This window comes from Anopheles arabiensis, chromosome 2, assembly GCF_016920715.1.
Source record: "Anopheles arabiensis isolate DONGOLA chromosome 2, AaraD3, whole genome shotgun sequence".
In the NCBI taxonomy this organism is placed as follows: domain Eukaryota; kingdom Metazoa; phylum Arthropoda; class Insecta; order Diptera; family Culicidae; genus Anopheles; species Anopheles arabiensis.
The window spans coordinates 28117407-28133198 of NC_053517.1; the positions used below are offsets into that span (position 1 = coordinate 28117407).

At 44.4% G+C, this 15792-nt stretch overlaps 3 protein-coding genes across 10 annotated transcripts in view; 2 read left to right on the forward strand and 1 right to left on the reverse strand.

Annotated features, from left to right (window-relative positions):
* LOC120897926 (sodium/calcium exchanger 3) overlaps positions 1-7065 on the forward strand; it is a 116490-nt gene extending 109425 nt beyond the window's left edge. For all 6 annotated transcript variants that reach the window (XM_040303153.1, XM_040303152.1, XM_040303151.1 and 3 more), the window contains exons 7-9: positions 1288-1446; positions 1541-1712; positions 1808-7065. In XM_040303153.1, the coding sequence (XP_040159087.1) occupies positions 1288-1446; positions 1541-1712; positions 1808-2012 (536 nt within the window). In that variant the 3' untranslated portion in view covers positions 2013-7065. The remainder of the gene's footprint in view (positions 1-1287; positions 1447-1540; positions 1713-1807) is intronic.
* Positions 7066-8827: 1762 nt separating this feature from the next.
* Positions 8828-10680, reverse strand: LOC120897937 (cell wall protein DAN4-like). 2 transcript variants are annotated; one of them, XM_040303169.1, is made up of 4 exons: positions 10307-10676; positions 10082-10176; positions 9711-9958; positions 8828-9671 (listed from the first exon to the last, which is right to left on the reverse strand). In XM_040303169.1, exons 1-4 carry the CDS (start codon positions 10381-10383, stop codon positions 9180-9182), a joined length of 912 nt encoding a protein of 303 aa, XP_040159103.1. In that variant the 5' UTR covers positions 10384-10676; the 3' UTR covers positions 8828-9179. The 2 variants fall into 2 exon arrangements, with proteins under 2 accessions (XP_040159103.1, XP_040159102.1); XM_040303168.1 differs by having other exon boundaries at positions 8828-9958; positions 10307-10680.
* A 2734-nt stretch (positions 10681-13414) lies between these two features.
* LOC120897938 lies at positions 13415-15491 on the forward strand. Of its 2 annotated transcripts, none has more exons than XM_040303171.1 (2): positions 13415-13819; positions 14635-15491. In XM_040303171.1, exons 1-2 carry the CDS (start codon positions 13689-13691, stop codon positions 14942-14944), a joined length of 441 nt encoding a protein of 146 aa, XP_040159105.1. In that variant the 5' UTR covers positions 13415-13688; the 3' UTR covers positions 14945-15491. The 2 variants fall into 2 exon arrangements, with proteins under 2 accessions (XP_040159105.1, XP_040159106.1); XM_040303172.1 differs by lacking the exon at positions 13415-13819 and adding an exon at positions 13846-14559.
* Positions 15492-15792: the final 301 nt, after the last annotated feature.

Genomic DNA, 15792 nt, shown 5'->3' on the forward strand with positions numbered 1-15792 from the left:
AAATCCATTTAAAACAAATATGAAATTTCTGGATCATTGCGTAATTTATGGATATTCCCTGTGCGCTGCTGGTTGCAGTACTACGGCACACCGCACAATGTGGTTGCATTTCGCTCTCCAGTAGCCGGCAGCAAGTCGGTCTTTGGGCTTTATTGTCGTTTTGGGTCACAGGACGTAGCTCACATACTACTTCCATCCCCATACACTCACCGCTCACCACTAGTGTGAGATATGTACGATGAACAATCGAACAAGCGAACGGATATCCTTCATCATCATCATCCGCACGCCATTTGGCCAGCTCGGCGTGTTTCCAGTTTCAATAACCTAGCCAAGTGCCAACTGAGCCATGCTATCAGCTTATCGGTAATAATATTATTATTATCATCGTCTTGCTGCATCCCGCCAAACTGCATCCCGTATCCGGTTTGCCTTCCGCCGGGAGATAATCCTTCAATGTGACAAAGTTCCCATCTAACCGTACGGATTAATGTCTTCCATCAATCATTCCACAATGGCACCCTAACAATGCATCAATCTTCCCGAGTTTCTCGCTCGCTCGCTCTCTCTCACACGGTGACTCTTCCCACATCGAATCAGGATAATAAAAGCTATCTAAAAGAACAACAACAGTGCGTCACCTTTCCCGCGGGAGAGGGTCCGGGCTGTATTGAGGGGCAATGTATGCCGAGGAAATGGTGTCACTCTAGTGTGATAATGCACTTTTGTCTGGCTGACGAACAGGTGTTTGGGCTGGTGGTTTTCGAAAAGCATAGTTGGACTGATAGAAACTGGCTGCCATAGTAAAACATGATAAAACAAACCACTGTTAAAAGATGACTTTTACAGGCCAATAAAGTACTCGAGCAAGAGTGTTGACAATCATTGACTCAACACACAACGTACACAAGTGGACAAGACAGTGGAGTAAGACATGGGTGCTCTAAAGGATAATGTTTGCCAGAGTGCTTACATGGCCAACAGCAGCAATCAAACAAAAGGGAGCAGGAGAAAAAAAGACAAGGCAGAATCCTTGTTCTTCCTATATGCCAATGCACGCACCGTTCTCGTTGCATTAGCATAACGGAGCTGCCCCCCGTGTACGTACGCTGACGGGGGATCTTTTGAACATTGTAAACACTTGACCGACTTTCCTCCACGGGAACGGCACGGAGCGATTATGCCGCTGCTTGCGCAACGGTGAAGGTGCTTCAGTTTTGTGTGTGTGTTTTTTTTTAAACTTACATGCTTTACATTTTGTTTACGCCACATCCTACTTAATTCCAGACATGTCCGGAGGATATCTCTGCTTCGTCGTATCCATCTTCTGCATCGGTGTCGTGACGGCCATCATCGGCGATGTGGCGTCCCATTTCGGCTGTACGCTCGGCATCAAGGATTCAGTCACTGCCATTATCTTCGTTGCCCTGGGAACGAGTATACCAGGTAAGGAAGGGCCGAAACATGGCGTCCAACAAAAAAAAACCTGGTACTAACATTGGCGGTGGCCCCTTTATAAATTTTTTGTTTGTCCCCTCAGATACGTTCGCCAGTAAGGTCGCTGCCATACAGGACAAGTACGCCGATGCCAGTGTCGGCAACGTGACGGGAAGTAATGCGGTCAACGTGTTTCTGGGTATCGGTGTCGCCTGGACGATTGCCGCCTGCTATCACAGCTTCCACGGACGGTCGTTCGACGTCGAGCCGGGCACGTAAGTGTGGTTTCCAGTTACCGGATGGCCGCGTTTGTTTGTTTGTTTTGCAGTCAACCTAATCGTGTACCTCCACACCCTCTCCCATTTTCTAGGTTGGCCTTCTCCGTAACGCTGTTCTGTACGGAAGCGTTAGTCGCGATCATTGTGCTGATGGTCCGAAGAAATCCCAGAATCGGCGGCGAGCTCGGCGGCCCCAAGAAGGCCAAAATCGTTACCTCAATCTTCCTCTTCTCCCTGTGGATCGTGTACCTGCTGATCAGCAGCTTGGAGGCTTACGGTATCATCAAGGGTTTCTAAGCGGGTTGCCACCAACCGAACCAACAAACACAACCAAAGCACTTTGCCAATCCCCCCCCCCCCCCCCCCAGCAAGACAACGCGTGGCGCCAGCGTCCTGCCAACTAAGCTGCTTACTTATCGAGAGTATGGTAGAAGAAAAAGCAGAACACGTGCGCGTGCGTGTGTGTGTGTGTGTGTGAAAGTGTGCTTGGGGTAAGACACTCCTCCACGCAGGACACAATGGTGCAAACAATAAGCACACACACTCACAGACAAAAGTTCGTACAGAGGCGTCACGGTCCGTCTAGTTGAAGCAAACAAACTGCGAAAAAAAAAACAAAATAATAATTGCAAAGCAAAACAAAACCCATGAAGACAATTTTAAGGTAAATGCGAAAACGTTCTTCTTCCTACTCACCACTCCTCTGAGCCTCGGTGTTTGATGCAGTAATTTTTGTTTGTTTGTTTTGTAATTCGTAAATGTTGTTGTTTTCCTGTAAATCTGTTTTCCGCGATCGCTTTTAGCTTCATCATCTGTATGACGGGTTTTTTGTTGTTGTTTTAGTTGAAATTCTATTCGATTTGTTTGCGGTGCCACTGTTACAAACAAACCCCTTCCTTACGAGCTGTAGACGTTCAGCATGTTAGGTTTATTGTTTGTAAATGTTTTTATCATTATTATAATTTTGTTTTAAAAGCGTTAGGAAAAAAACAACAACCCGCAGAAGCTAGACAAGCGGAGCAGCGTTAGCGAGCATATGTACTAGAGATAGCTATTATTATACATTACACGGCGAGTTAGTTGTTGATAAGAGAAAAGCTAAAATACAAGCAAACAAACTGAAGAGAAAAATGCAAACTAACAAAAAAAGTGAGAAAAAAAAAACAATTTCAACATCGCACACCCGCGCCCCGCGCAAGTATCGAATGAGTGCGAATAAGGAGTAGGGGACATTACAGATATACGCGCAAGCGGGAATGGTGTGAAAAAAGGAAGATGAAAGAAAAATATGACGAGAAAAAAAAAACAAATAAAACGGTTAGGATGACCCGTACAGATAAAGAAACCAAGCAAATGAGGAAAAGAGTGTAGCGGCGAGCAAAGCTCTACTTAACTTAACTACCACGGAATACAATATGCCAAATTTGTTGAAACTTAGTTACATAGAGTATATCTATATACATATAAACGAGACACAAACACACATACACACATTTAAACACACAAACACAAATGTAGAAATAAGCGCGTGTTTCACCGAAGGCGAGAGCAGATGCGCGAGCGCGTTTGATGTTGATTTTCACAATTGTTCATTTCACAGCGTTACGAGCGTTACGCGGTACAGGAGTAAGTAACCGTGAAGGGTTTCCGTGGCATGGAATGGAATGCATTACATTTAGCAGGGTATATTTACTGAGGAAGAACCAGTACCGGGAGGGAGTGAGGGCAATATTTAAACGCTTTGTGCTGTACCACCAAAGGCCAAAGGCGCATCTCGAACACGATCATGATCCCGCCGCCATCGGTACGCGGCACAAAAAAAAACATCAAGCAAGGGGCAAATAGGTAAAAGCTGCGTGGAAAAACGTGGATTTGGTAAGAGTAGTAGTTTATTGTTTTCTTACAAACTCTCACACAAACCACAAAACACCATGCCCATGCCGCTCCACACAAAGAATGCACACATCCGCCTCGAAACCGATTCTAGTCAGCGTGTGGATGTATTATAGAAATGCTCCGATGCGAACGAAGCAAGTGGCCGGCAAGTGGGCTGGAAAAAACTGTTTTTAATTACAAAACACGACCGTCAGCGGGGAGCGAGTAGCCTAATTTAGTAGTATTTAGCGGAGCAGAGGTAGCGAAAACCGAACAACAGCTCCCAAGCTCCCGGTTCAACCAAAGATCCCAGCAGTTCAAGTGAGTTTGCTCAAGTTTAGCTTTTCGTTCGCAATCGAGTGCGATTACGCACTCCCAGTAGAGGAAGGGGGTGCACCATGCTGCGAGGGCTTTATTGTACATAATGATATTTTAATAACCCAGTAAGGGACGGGAAGGGGGATGAGCGCAACGAGACGCGATGGAGGAAAGAAGAAAATAACACCAACACGAATAGGAATACGATCGGATGAGATCGGTAGATCGCAAACCCAGAGCCGGATTACAGGACAATCGCTTAGCTGAACTCGTTACAATTGCCATTCAGTGAGGATCTTCTTCTGTTTTCTACAAAGAATTTACGTTAACTTTTCCTTCACACTTGTATCCTTTTTCCCCGGATGACCCGACCGCTCGGGGATCGCATGGCTCGATCTGCAGCATAATCGCTACTGCCCTATCGCCCAGCCGGAATGCCAACTAGCTAGAGTGGCTTAACATAAGTAACTAAAACACAAGCGCATGTGACATCCGGTTACACACCACTGGCCTCCCAACCCACCAACCAACGTAGGGCGTACGAACTCGCGCAAGTGGAACGCTGCTCTTTGGGCGTATTTCAAAGCGCAACGCAAAACATATCGCTCTCAGTAGCAGTAGCGGACCAAAGCAAGACGGATGCCTCGTGCTTCTCGTGTTGTTTTTCTTTCTATACACCGACGCAAATAGTAATAACCTTTACAGACCCGGGTCCTTCGAGAGAGAGAGAGAGAGAGAGAGAGAGAGAGAGAGAGAGAGGGGAAAAGATAGAGAGAGAGGTGACAAGATATTTCGTCCAGGTTTCCATTTCACGCCACCCCTTGTCTGTCTGTCTGCGGCTAGCAAAAACCAAAGGCACACTCATCATACACACCAGCCACACGGTTTCCTATCGCTTTAGGGTTTAGATAATGCAACTGAAACGTTTCTTCCTCTTACGATTAGTGTAATGAACTTTCTTTCTTTCTATTTTTTGTTTTAAAGACAATTATAACAAAACAAAGATACGAAAGCATCTTAGAAAAAGAAAAGCGTTGATGCGGTTTGTTAAAGCAAAACGAAAAGAAAAAACAAGGTACTACCAATACTCATTGAAACATGTTGGATACTAGAGACGCACCCAACCGAATATAACGCCCCCGCGTTATTCTAGTTCTAGCTCCGTTTTCGACTTCCTTCACAAGGAAGATCACCAATCGGCATTAGCTGTTGCGCCGTTACGCACGCGAGAAAGCCGCCAACTACCCAGCAACCCATAACGGTACCCGGTCAACCGTGGACCGGGCACATCAAGCAAAACCATTCTTCCATTTCAAACCAAACCAAACGAAAACAAACAAACAAACTACATACAAACTTAAGAATTTACTTAGACTCTAATACCGCGTAAGTCTCGTTTTTAGGGTATTTAAATTGTAGCCTTGTAAGCCGTGTTAGTCCGTTAATCAGCGATCATTTTCAGAAGGCCACCCGTCACAACGATCCTTCCAGCCCGGGCTGTTGAGCTTGAGAGGGGTTTTTATTTTTTGGCGTTATTTTTATTTTACCTCACTCAGACCATTCAACTACACACTGCATTAGTCTACAGCGCGAGTAAGGCAATCCTTTCTTCTGCTGTATTGGAGCACAACATCCGCCTCTGGGAAGGGTGGTTGCATTGTACGATCAAACCCAAATTGCCGACTACACTACTAGAGAAAGGATGCAGATCGTGTTAATCAAAACAAACAAACAAAAAATACAACCCACACATACAGGTTTATAGTATAATAAACGGTAACACCATTCGATCGGTAGCAAATCAACAGGTCCGAACTCCGTTTGCTCAGTTGGCATTACTAGTGCCATTACTGGTGCCGTTTCAAACAGGGAATTGGTTTGATTTTTTATTTTTATCTAGGCAAAGCCACAAAAACAAACAATGGCAAAACTTAGCTAACGACACAAAAATCCCAGAACGACAACAAAAGACGTTTCACTAAAGATAGCGACAGGTGCGTTTAAGCTATTAGGACTGGGCTAGCCAGTAGTAGGTAGTGTGTGCGAAGAACAAGCGATGTGTAGCGAGGAACGTCGGAGTGTAGTGATGCGGTAAAGGGGGTTTTTGAACAAACAAAAAAAAAACACAAATAAAGCTCGTTGCAACAACCAACCATCAAGTTTTGTGTGTTTGTACGTGTGTGTGTGTGTGCGTTTGTATGTGTCTTCATCCGTCGATGCAGCAGGAAGTGAGACACTAAGAGAGTTAAGCCACCAACACGTATTTCGCCACGTTGGGTGTTAAGATGATCGCAATACTCATCCCGCCATGTGAAAGAGAAATATGTTATGTTATGAGTGTATGAATAGAGAGAGAGTGATAGAGAGAGAGACATAAAGAGCGAGGGAGAGAGAATCAGTTTGTGTGTTTGTTGATGTGTTTAAATTAAAGAACAACGAACAGGCGAGAGAAACACAACCGTGTGCATAATAGTAATAGTTTACATGTGTAGAAAGCTCGACGTTAGTAGATGTAAGCGACGGGAAACGGTACCAATCCTTAAAGTCTCCTCCCCCATCGCCCCTTTTTCAACGTCCTGGCACCGCCTATTCACTAGCTCTATCACTAGCTCCCATATCAAAATTTCCTGCTCCAATCCATAATCATCAATTGAGCCGAAAGGTTGGTAATGTTTTGAGACAACAAAAAAACGCCCTCGACCATTACGAGCGATGTATGGTATATTGCATTACGTTAGATAGACGTGTGGCATCGAACTAGCACTTAGTGACGGGGGGGAAATTAAGCATGAAAAATCATACCACTACATCTAGCTAAGTATCGCGATTTACACTCTTTACACCTCCCCATACTCACACCTACAGCAAGCGTGCATTAATCACTTCCAGTGTACTATTCGATGTTGAAAAAAGTGTCTAGAAAAAAAAAACAAAAACAAAGTTTAACAGAGGACGAATAAATCGAACTGTAGTAGAAAAGAAAAGAAAACAAAACAAAATTTAAAACTAACTCAACAATCTTCTTACATCTTTGTACTTTGCTACCACTATTTACTCTTTCGGCCATCTTTCGAATCGAAATCTTACCCTCCCTTTATATCAACGTACACACACTAGGCAAATCTTTAAACGTAAGACCAATCGGGGGAGAGAAAGAGAGAGAGAAAAAAAGAGCAGAGAAAATTATAAAGAAACAAACAAAAAACAAACAAACGAACATGTGGATCAAAGAAAACATGAAACAAAAAATTTAAATCGAACATAAAGAAACGCGAAAGTCTGGATATTACTGAGAGAGAGAGAGAGAAAAAAAATCTAAAGAAACAAAAAGAGCAAATAGAATTGAAAAAAGACACAGCAAGAAGGAGAAAACAAACAACCGAGGAGCAAAACCACATGCAACGGAAATGAACTTTAGCTTTCACAACTGCTTCTCACACAACTCACACTTTACAAGCGGCAAAACAAACAATTACTATTAATACAGCTACTAGAATTACTACTATAACATCTACAGCAACTACCACATACTATCATTACCACTACCACTGCTACTACTATAACTACTACTACTACAGCAGCTGCATTGCTACTATTTGCTAGCACTATTGACGCTAGATTGTACTATTCCCCTCCCACTTTTTCGACCATTTTCTCTTTGTGTAGTGCTCGTAACAATTTCAAGATGGAAAGATAAACCAATTTAGAAAACAAAAAGCGTAAAAAGATACAAAAGCGAAACCAACAAAGAACACAAAAAAAGGAATAGATACCAAAAATAAGCACGACTGTGTGGAATGGAATTACACTCTTTCGCTACCGCAGAACAAAGATCAAATCACAAAACGACAAACAGTACAGCAGGTAAATGTATAAAGAGAAGGAAAATCGAAGGAAAGAAAAATCAGAATGCAAAAACAAAACACTAAAAAACTGTATTTATTACACACAATTCCACATTGCACGTGCGTGTGTGTGTGCTTTGCGTGTGACTCGCGTAAAATTGAGCCACTTAGCGGAAAAACAGCAAAATGCTCGCACACTCACAAACACACATAAACGAACACGGCAGCAGCAGCAGCCTCTTTCCTGCTTCCCGAATCTCACCAACACGTTGCTCTGTTACGCGTCCTCTGTGTCCAGAAGAATAAAACAAACAAACAAACGAATCCTTTCTGCACTGTTATACACATGTACATCACAAAATGTAGGAAAGGAGCGGATAGAGAGATGGTCGTGCTGAAAAAAACGACCATCCCACGGGAAGTAGGAAAGAGAAGTTGAAGGTTTGGAAGAGCGAGTGTGTTGATGAGACAATGGTGGTGGCAGTGTGTTGTATGTACGTGTGTCTCTGTATTTGTGTGTGTGTTTAGGTGCCCCAGAACCAGTATAGCAGAAATTGCATGCAAGAAAGAGCAAGCGAAAAAGAGCAAAAGAAAGAGAGGAAGATAGTGAGAAAGAAAGAGTTAAAGTGTATAACAATCTGTTAAAGTTTTCTGTTATGAGAAACGGTTTTTTTGTGAGTGTTTTTCGCTGGAAGCAGGTGTAAAAGCGAAAACAAAAACGCGAAGAAAAAAAGAACACACTCACACACATACTCATTAAATGGCAATGCCAACAGTGGCATAGCTTGAGGAAAACGTGCTGAACGATTCGTTGTGCTGCATTACCGATAATTAATGCGGACTAGGAGTGCGAACATTTAATGCAAATCGTTGAATGTAAGATGAAAGGTAAATAAAAATGATTATTTAAAAAAAATGCACGTCTCTTTGGATAGTGTTTGCTTTAGTTTATTTTATTATTTTTGGTTTTGGGTAAAACATGTTGAGAATTAAGATGAATTGTAAAGTGATCGATAATATTAAAACACCTTTATAATTCCACATTTATTTTGAAGAAAAGTATAGCAAAAGTAGTTGAGCACACATGCATCTGGTATGAGATACGGCAAACAAACGCGTTTATTTGTCTTTTCGTTGTATTATATTACAATATTTGGCTTTAAAGCGCTGTATTTGTACATCATTCCACCTTCATCCGCACACGTGTACAACTAAAGCGCACTCTTCGCAAGAGCAAATCTATTCAAAGTCATACTCTTTGATACGACACCAAACTTTGCTATAACTATTTTGCTGATCTAGGTTGTTTTAAGCAAATCATTTTAAAACAAAAACCAGAAAGAACACACACTCACTATACATATCTGACGGTATTCGCACACTGTTTACACTACACACAATTGCACGCCTGGAAACCGCCACGCCACTAGTGCAGTCGTAGCGCGTTCGCTAGCGCAACGGCAGTCAGCAGCGCAGCGCCGAAGGATGCGACCGAGCTGGCGCCCTGCGTTGTCGTTTCCGGTTCGAGCGTGGTAGTGGTCGGTGCATCGGTTACCGGCGCGTCGGTAGTCGTCGACGATGGCTCGGATGTGGTCGATGTCGTGCTGGCTGCAGTGGTCGTCGTGGACGGAGCCGCTTCTGTAGACGTCGTAGTAGGCGCGGCGGTGGTAGTAGTTTGCGCGACAGTCGTTGTCGGTTCAGCTGTGGTGGTCGTGGCAGGCTGAGCGGTCGTAGTTGTGGCCTCCTCCGTTGTGGTGGTAGGGGCCTGCACGGACGTGGTTGTCTGCTCGGCAGTGGTCGTAGTAGTTGGCTCAGTTGTTGTAGTTGACTCTATTGTCGTGGTAGTCTGCTCAGAAGTCGTAGTAGTTAGCTCAGTAGTTGTAGTTGGCTCTGTTGTCGTGGTAGTCTGCTCAGTAGTTGTAGTAGGCTCATTTGTTGTAGTAACTGGCTCAGTAGTAGTAGTAGTTAGCTCAGTAGTTGTAGTTGGCTCATTTGTTGTAGTAATTGGCTCAGTAGTTGTTGTTGGCTCTGATGTCGTGGTTGTTGGCTCCAGAGTCGTAGTTGGCTGTGCTGTCGTAGTAGTTTGCTCAAGAGTCGTTGTTGGTTCGACGGTCGTAGTAATTTCCTCAGTTGTCGTAGGTATCTCCTCAGTCGTCGTGCTAGGTGTATCGTCAAACCCTATTTCTGGAGTGTTTGCTACCTGCCCTGTAACAATGCAAATGGCACATAAACAACCATGATTAAATACAAAGATAATCGCATTTTGCTAACCACGCGCACGATCGATCTTGAAAAACATTCAATGAAACAATAACAAAAAAGGGTTACCATCATCTGCTTGCACCGCACCACCGTCGTACATCAAACGACCTTCCTTTGCTGCTGCTGCTGCTAATTGAGCATCGATAATTATCGGTCCACTCCTAATTTCCAGTGAGCGATCCAAAAATATCAAAAAACAACAACGAAACTTCACATTAGCCTACGCGCCAGAACGATCCACCACCACCTTGAGACCTTGAACGATCACAGACACACGCTTGACAACCTCACCTCACATCATTTACCGGCCCACTCGTCACCATTCCCACGGCCAGGGCGGCCAACACCACGGCACGAAGAAGATCCATTACGTACGAAACCACACGCCTCGCCGATTTCTATCACTAAACGGGAAAACCTTACCAACCCAGCAAAAAAGGCACCTTGCTGCCGTGCCAGCCACGAGTACACTGCGGCCAGGTCCCGATTGATAGGCGGCTTTTGAAGAGGTGTTACATTCGCCAACCTCCAATTTCCCGATATCAAACTCACGACTAAGCTCTCGCTCCGCTGTCTAAGATAAAGCCAGACGAAAGTCATTGCCGTCACGGGAGGGGGAGGGGGAGAAGAAAGGGGAGGTTGGTTGTCAGAATCGGCCAATCTTCCTACACCCAATCCCCTTCCCGTCGCGTTACAGAACAAAAGCCTAGAACACCGCCCGCACATCCGTCGCACAGATGTCGCGAAATGCGTTTAAGCGCGTTTCGCCCCCTTTTTTTCTTTTGCTAGTCTTATCTCGCATATTGCTCCGTACGTGTATGCGGCCTGGATGACACACGAGGGCCCTGAACGGTGTCACAGGGACTTTTGCAGCAGGTGGGAACCCTAACGACAGTACCGGGTCGAACCGGGCAACCTTGGTTCCGCGTCCCTGGTGCGCAAAATCGATCCATCCAGCGCGTAGAGCGCCGCGAATGCATCATCACTTTGCGGGACAAGGCAACGGGTACAACCCGGATTTTGATGAGAAGCTGATAAAAAATGTAAAACCCCCCCCCCTCACAGCTGCAACGTGTCCCATTTATTGCCAGCGGCACGGTGCAATCATACGGGACCAGCCAGCTGGTGCGTTTCTGAAGAGTTGTGTCGGCCTGCGATCGAGTGGCTATTGCTAATCGATAGCAGTATTATATCACTGAGAAAGTTTTGGCTTGCAATCGGTTTTGAATTCTAGTACGAAAAACAGTTTTTGGGCATCACTTTTCACACACACACGCTGCCACTGGGCACGAGATACGAGAGGAGGCACCAGTACAGTGTGCCATAAAATAACGCTGATTTTTATTTATGGCCCTTCCTGATACTGTTGCAGCACACCCGTCAAAGGTGGACAAAAGCGATAAGGCGCGGTGTTTGGTCGAAATTGCACTGCTTGTTTGCACCTTTGCAATGAAACGTTTTGTTTGGTCACGCAAAATTGCACAGGAAATAACATTTTCGCTACGGCTATGATTGCTCGTGAATCAATGGAAAGCGTTTCAACCAGGCGGGAACATTGCTAAGCTGTTTGCAAGTGAAGTATTTGATATTCATCCATTCCATTGAGATAGCAGCTTCCCACTCATCATCGACAGTATTTTGAGCTCATCATCAGGTGTAAGCTAGGCTATTTTTGCCACACTGTTTGCCACAAACGACTTCCAATCGCTTAGAAATGGTCTGTCTTTGGTGGGTGTAAATCAACAGCCGTAAACTAATTCCCTCCACGATCAGTGGTGGTTGTGCGCTCATCGTTATTGCACTGCAATAGAAAAATGAACATTTCTACACCACCAAACCTGAGACCATGTCAACTCAAAAAGCTGAAGGTTATCAGCGTAATTTGGCAAATTGCGTGGACTGCGAGCGTTAGTTGAAAGGATGAACTGGTTGCTGAACGTACGAACCTTGGCTCCACTCCCCTCGCCATTGATAAGCCAAGCGAACGTTGCACCGTGGAGTGTACATGATTTAATTGAGAAGAAGAGAAAAAAAAGTACAGTAACTGATGATTAGAATATGCTTAGTAACAATCCCATCCAATTTTTTTCACTTTTTAACATTTTACGTCAATCTTTGTGACTCTATCAAATTGAGGTAGTGTGGAAGTTGTAATCTCTCAGCGTTCAAACAAAATGCTCAAATATATATATTATTATACAACAGATGCGATTACAGTATTCTCATCGACTTCGAGTAGATTCTCTTCGACTCGTGCCAAGGCAGACCTGAGTGAAAATTTAGTTTTTTTTTGTCCCTTTTTGAATTATTACATATAAGCTGTTATTAATGTGGGCCAATTGCGTCCAGCTACGTTTACAATACGTTTGATAAAGTTGTACATAAATTGTATACATTTTTTTTTAAGTTGCACTGTAGATCCAGAGTGCAATCTTCAAATTGAAAGAAAGTCTATAATAAAAATATTCAAGAGTAAAATAATAAAAACTATAATATGAAACAATTTTATGGCTACAAATTGAATCATTTCCCTAAATAAAACCAAATAATAAATAAATAAAGGAATCTTGTTTCAGAGAGACAGAGATTTAACACGATGTTGTGGAAAGCGAGAGATAAATGTAATTGTTTCATTCGCTACCCCAGGTTGCTGTACATTATCAATACGTTCTAAACCCTTTGATATGTCCAATTTTAACATTTGTTATGAAATATTTATTCATTACCTATTCATTACTCATTTTTCGCGTACCATATTGCATACCCGCAAACAGACTGTACGATGGGTCCAGTTGAACCGTACCGAATTGTGTAATTTTTCAGGTTGTAAAACACTTACAACGTACGTTGCTCGAGTATTCTCAACCTGGAAAAAAGAAAAAAAATGTCAACCGACTGATAAGCATTGGCAAACAAATCGCGTGTAACAATCGATCGACTTGTAAAAAAAAGAAAAGCTTTTATCACCCCCTGCTGCACCGTGTACGCGGAAGAACGCGCAAACGTGCGCGCCAGCGATCGTGACCCTGAAACGCGCACAATTTCGAGGATCACCTTCTAACTTCCGCAACAAGAGCGTCGCTGCGCAGCGTCGTTATCAGTGACAGTTTTAAGCGTTCGCCGTACATGCCGGTAAAAACCCTTCGGCATGTGGCGTTTTGCTCGCTCTTATCGCGTCGTTTTTGTTCTCGCGAGATGTGGGCTTGGTTTCTCTTACTCTATCATCGTAATAACGCGCCGAGCGTGAGATGATGCTGCACGCACATGGAACAATCTTTCCCATGCACTCTCTCTTTCTCTCTTCATCTCTCTCTCTTTCTCTCTTTATATTTTTCTCTTCCTGGAGAGCAATCAAGCGATCGAGCGAGTGCCTCATTCTTATTATAAATGAAAGTGCGTCGATCCTACCGCTCCACAGTAGTCATGTGCGATTCGTAACCAACGCCAGCAGCGTAGCGTGTCCCCGTAAGCGTCGTGTGCTACGAGTGCCCGGTACTATACCAGCAGCGTAGCATCTCTGTGTGTTTCTCGTTCGATCGTGCAGTTGTTCGTGTTGGTTTGTCTCCAACAAATTGGTGACCCGCTCGTTCGGTACAACACAAAAGCACCCAAAAGGCTGTGTGAAGCGTTACAGAAAACGAAAAATAAAGCACCAAAAGCAACACCAAACAAAATGACGATCAACGAGCGTACGACGCTGCTGCCGAAGGAGTACCAGAAGACGTACAGCATCGCCATCCCGCAGGACGATCTGAACAACAATGTCAGCAACATCACCGACGACAATGGCGTACTATGCGAGTAGTAAGTATCCCTAAGTAACAGCCTGAGGGCACACCAAGCCGCACCGCATCATATCGGGGAAAACAGTTGCTACTTTGTAGTTATGACCGTTCGATACGATCTACCGCTTGTACCACTTATGCTTACACCAAAGTGTGGTGAAGTACATGCCCACGCCTTGCTTCGACAAATCGCATTGCCACCACGCCCCATTGCAAGCACCATTTGTCGATCGTTATCGATGAACGGCGGCAACGATACGACAGGTAAACAGCGTAACGCCGGTCGTTGTATTACCTTTCGTGTCAATTAGCCTATCTCTGGTAGATTGATTTGCAGTACCGTCTCGTTGATATGGCCCCATTAAACTGTCCGAGTGTGTGTGTATGTGTATACTTCTTCTATGCCCTCTTCAGCTCTAGTGCGCCACCCGGATTTCCGCTCACTGTTTATAGATTGCTATTCATATGGTGATGTATAGCAAATAGATTAACCTTATTACTCGTCGGAAGCAAAGGCAAGGATAGTATCATTAGGGTCGAAAGCCTTATCGATCAGATACACTGTCGCTATGCTTCTGAAAGCACATAAGCACCGGATTTAACCTTATCGTAACGCTTGTAACGCTTGCAACGCTTATAGTGTTACCCGATGGTTACTAAAACGACAGCAGAGAACAAATGCGTAACAGTCGTAGCAGCCGCTGGCGTTAAATTAATAGCAACGATGGAGCCCGTGTTGAAGTGTGTCCCCTGCTTCCAGTACGATTGGGAGCAATTATTTTCCAAAAAATCTCTTAAAATAAACTAACCTGTTTTCTCTGCGTTCTCTTTCAGCGACAGCTACGCACTGACGAAGGATGAGCTGAATAAGTACATTGACGACCCCTGGTGGATCAAGATGCGGTACTGTTGCTTTGCTACCTGCTGGATCGTATGTCTGATTGCGCTCGCCATCTCGCTGTACATTGCAGCGGATGCGCTGCAGCACGACGTCTGCCTTACGCCGCTGACGAACAACGGAACGTCCCTCGGCCCGGCCGACCTCAGCATCAGCACCAACGCCATTCCGCTCGTGGCGGACGGTGCGGTGAGCACGCCGCCCTCTTCGATCGTGTTTACCCTGCTGAACCAACCAACGTCGTAGAGGGCCCCCGGTGGTGGTAGCAGAACGGATTGTTTCCGATCCGTCGCATCGCTGTGATTTTCCACACTCGGACAAACGCCAACGCGGGAAGCCGATGGCATTATTTATTCTGATTATTAGACGCTATCGTAGCAAATAGTAGAGTTATTGCACCGGGACCGAGAATTTGTCGCTGCGTCACGTGTTGCCTCGGCAAGGGCACGCGCAAAAGCCGGGAATCTGATAGCTTGGGCACGTGTGCCGATCTCGATTCGATCGTATCCGGTTCGGGTGCAGGATTTCCAACGCATCTGGAATCGGGTGAAGATCGCTACTGTCGAAAGATGATGTAACGCGGTGGGACATTTACTCAGCCCCGGCTAATGTTTACGGTTAGCCCAGCGGTAAGGGCCGTTTGTTGATCACGCATCGTTGCATCCCATGCAACGGGATGACATTGATGCCTATTTGCATTGCTGAGATTAGTTGGCGAAGAAGCTTTGTATACGTGAGATTGATTGTAAGCATCTTGACAATAAATAAACGACGTGTATTTGATTTTAAACAACTGTTTGTGGTGGTCATTTAGATTACTTGCATGTGCAGCATATGGTTGGTATTAGAGGCATGGAAACATAGAGCAAGACAGCGGAAACATTGATGCAATATAAAATATCACAAAATTATCAATTTACGTAAACTACTTCTGAAAAGTTTGGTTGCACATAAAACAATCAATTTCATGTTTTCATTGTATGGTCAAGAGGCATCAAGAGGCATTATATGTAAGGTGCTCCATCACGCGTTAACTACGTCAGTTGCATCTTTTTTTGTTACCAAATTTTTGATAATGCGACATTAAACCTTAA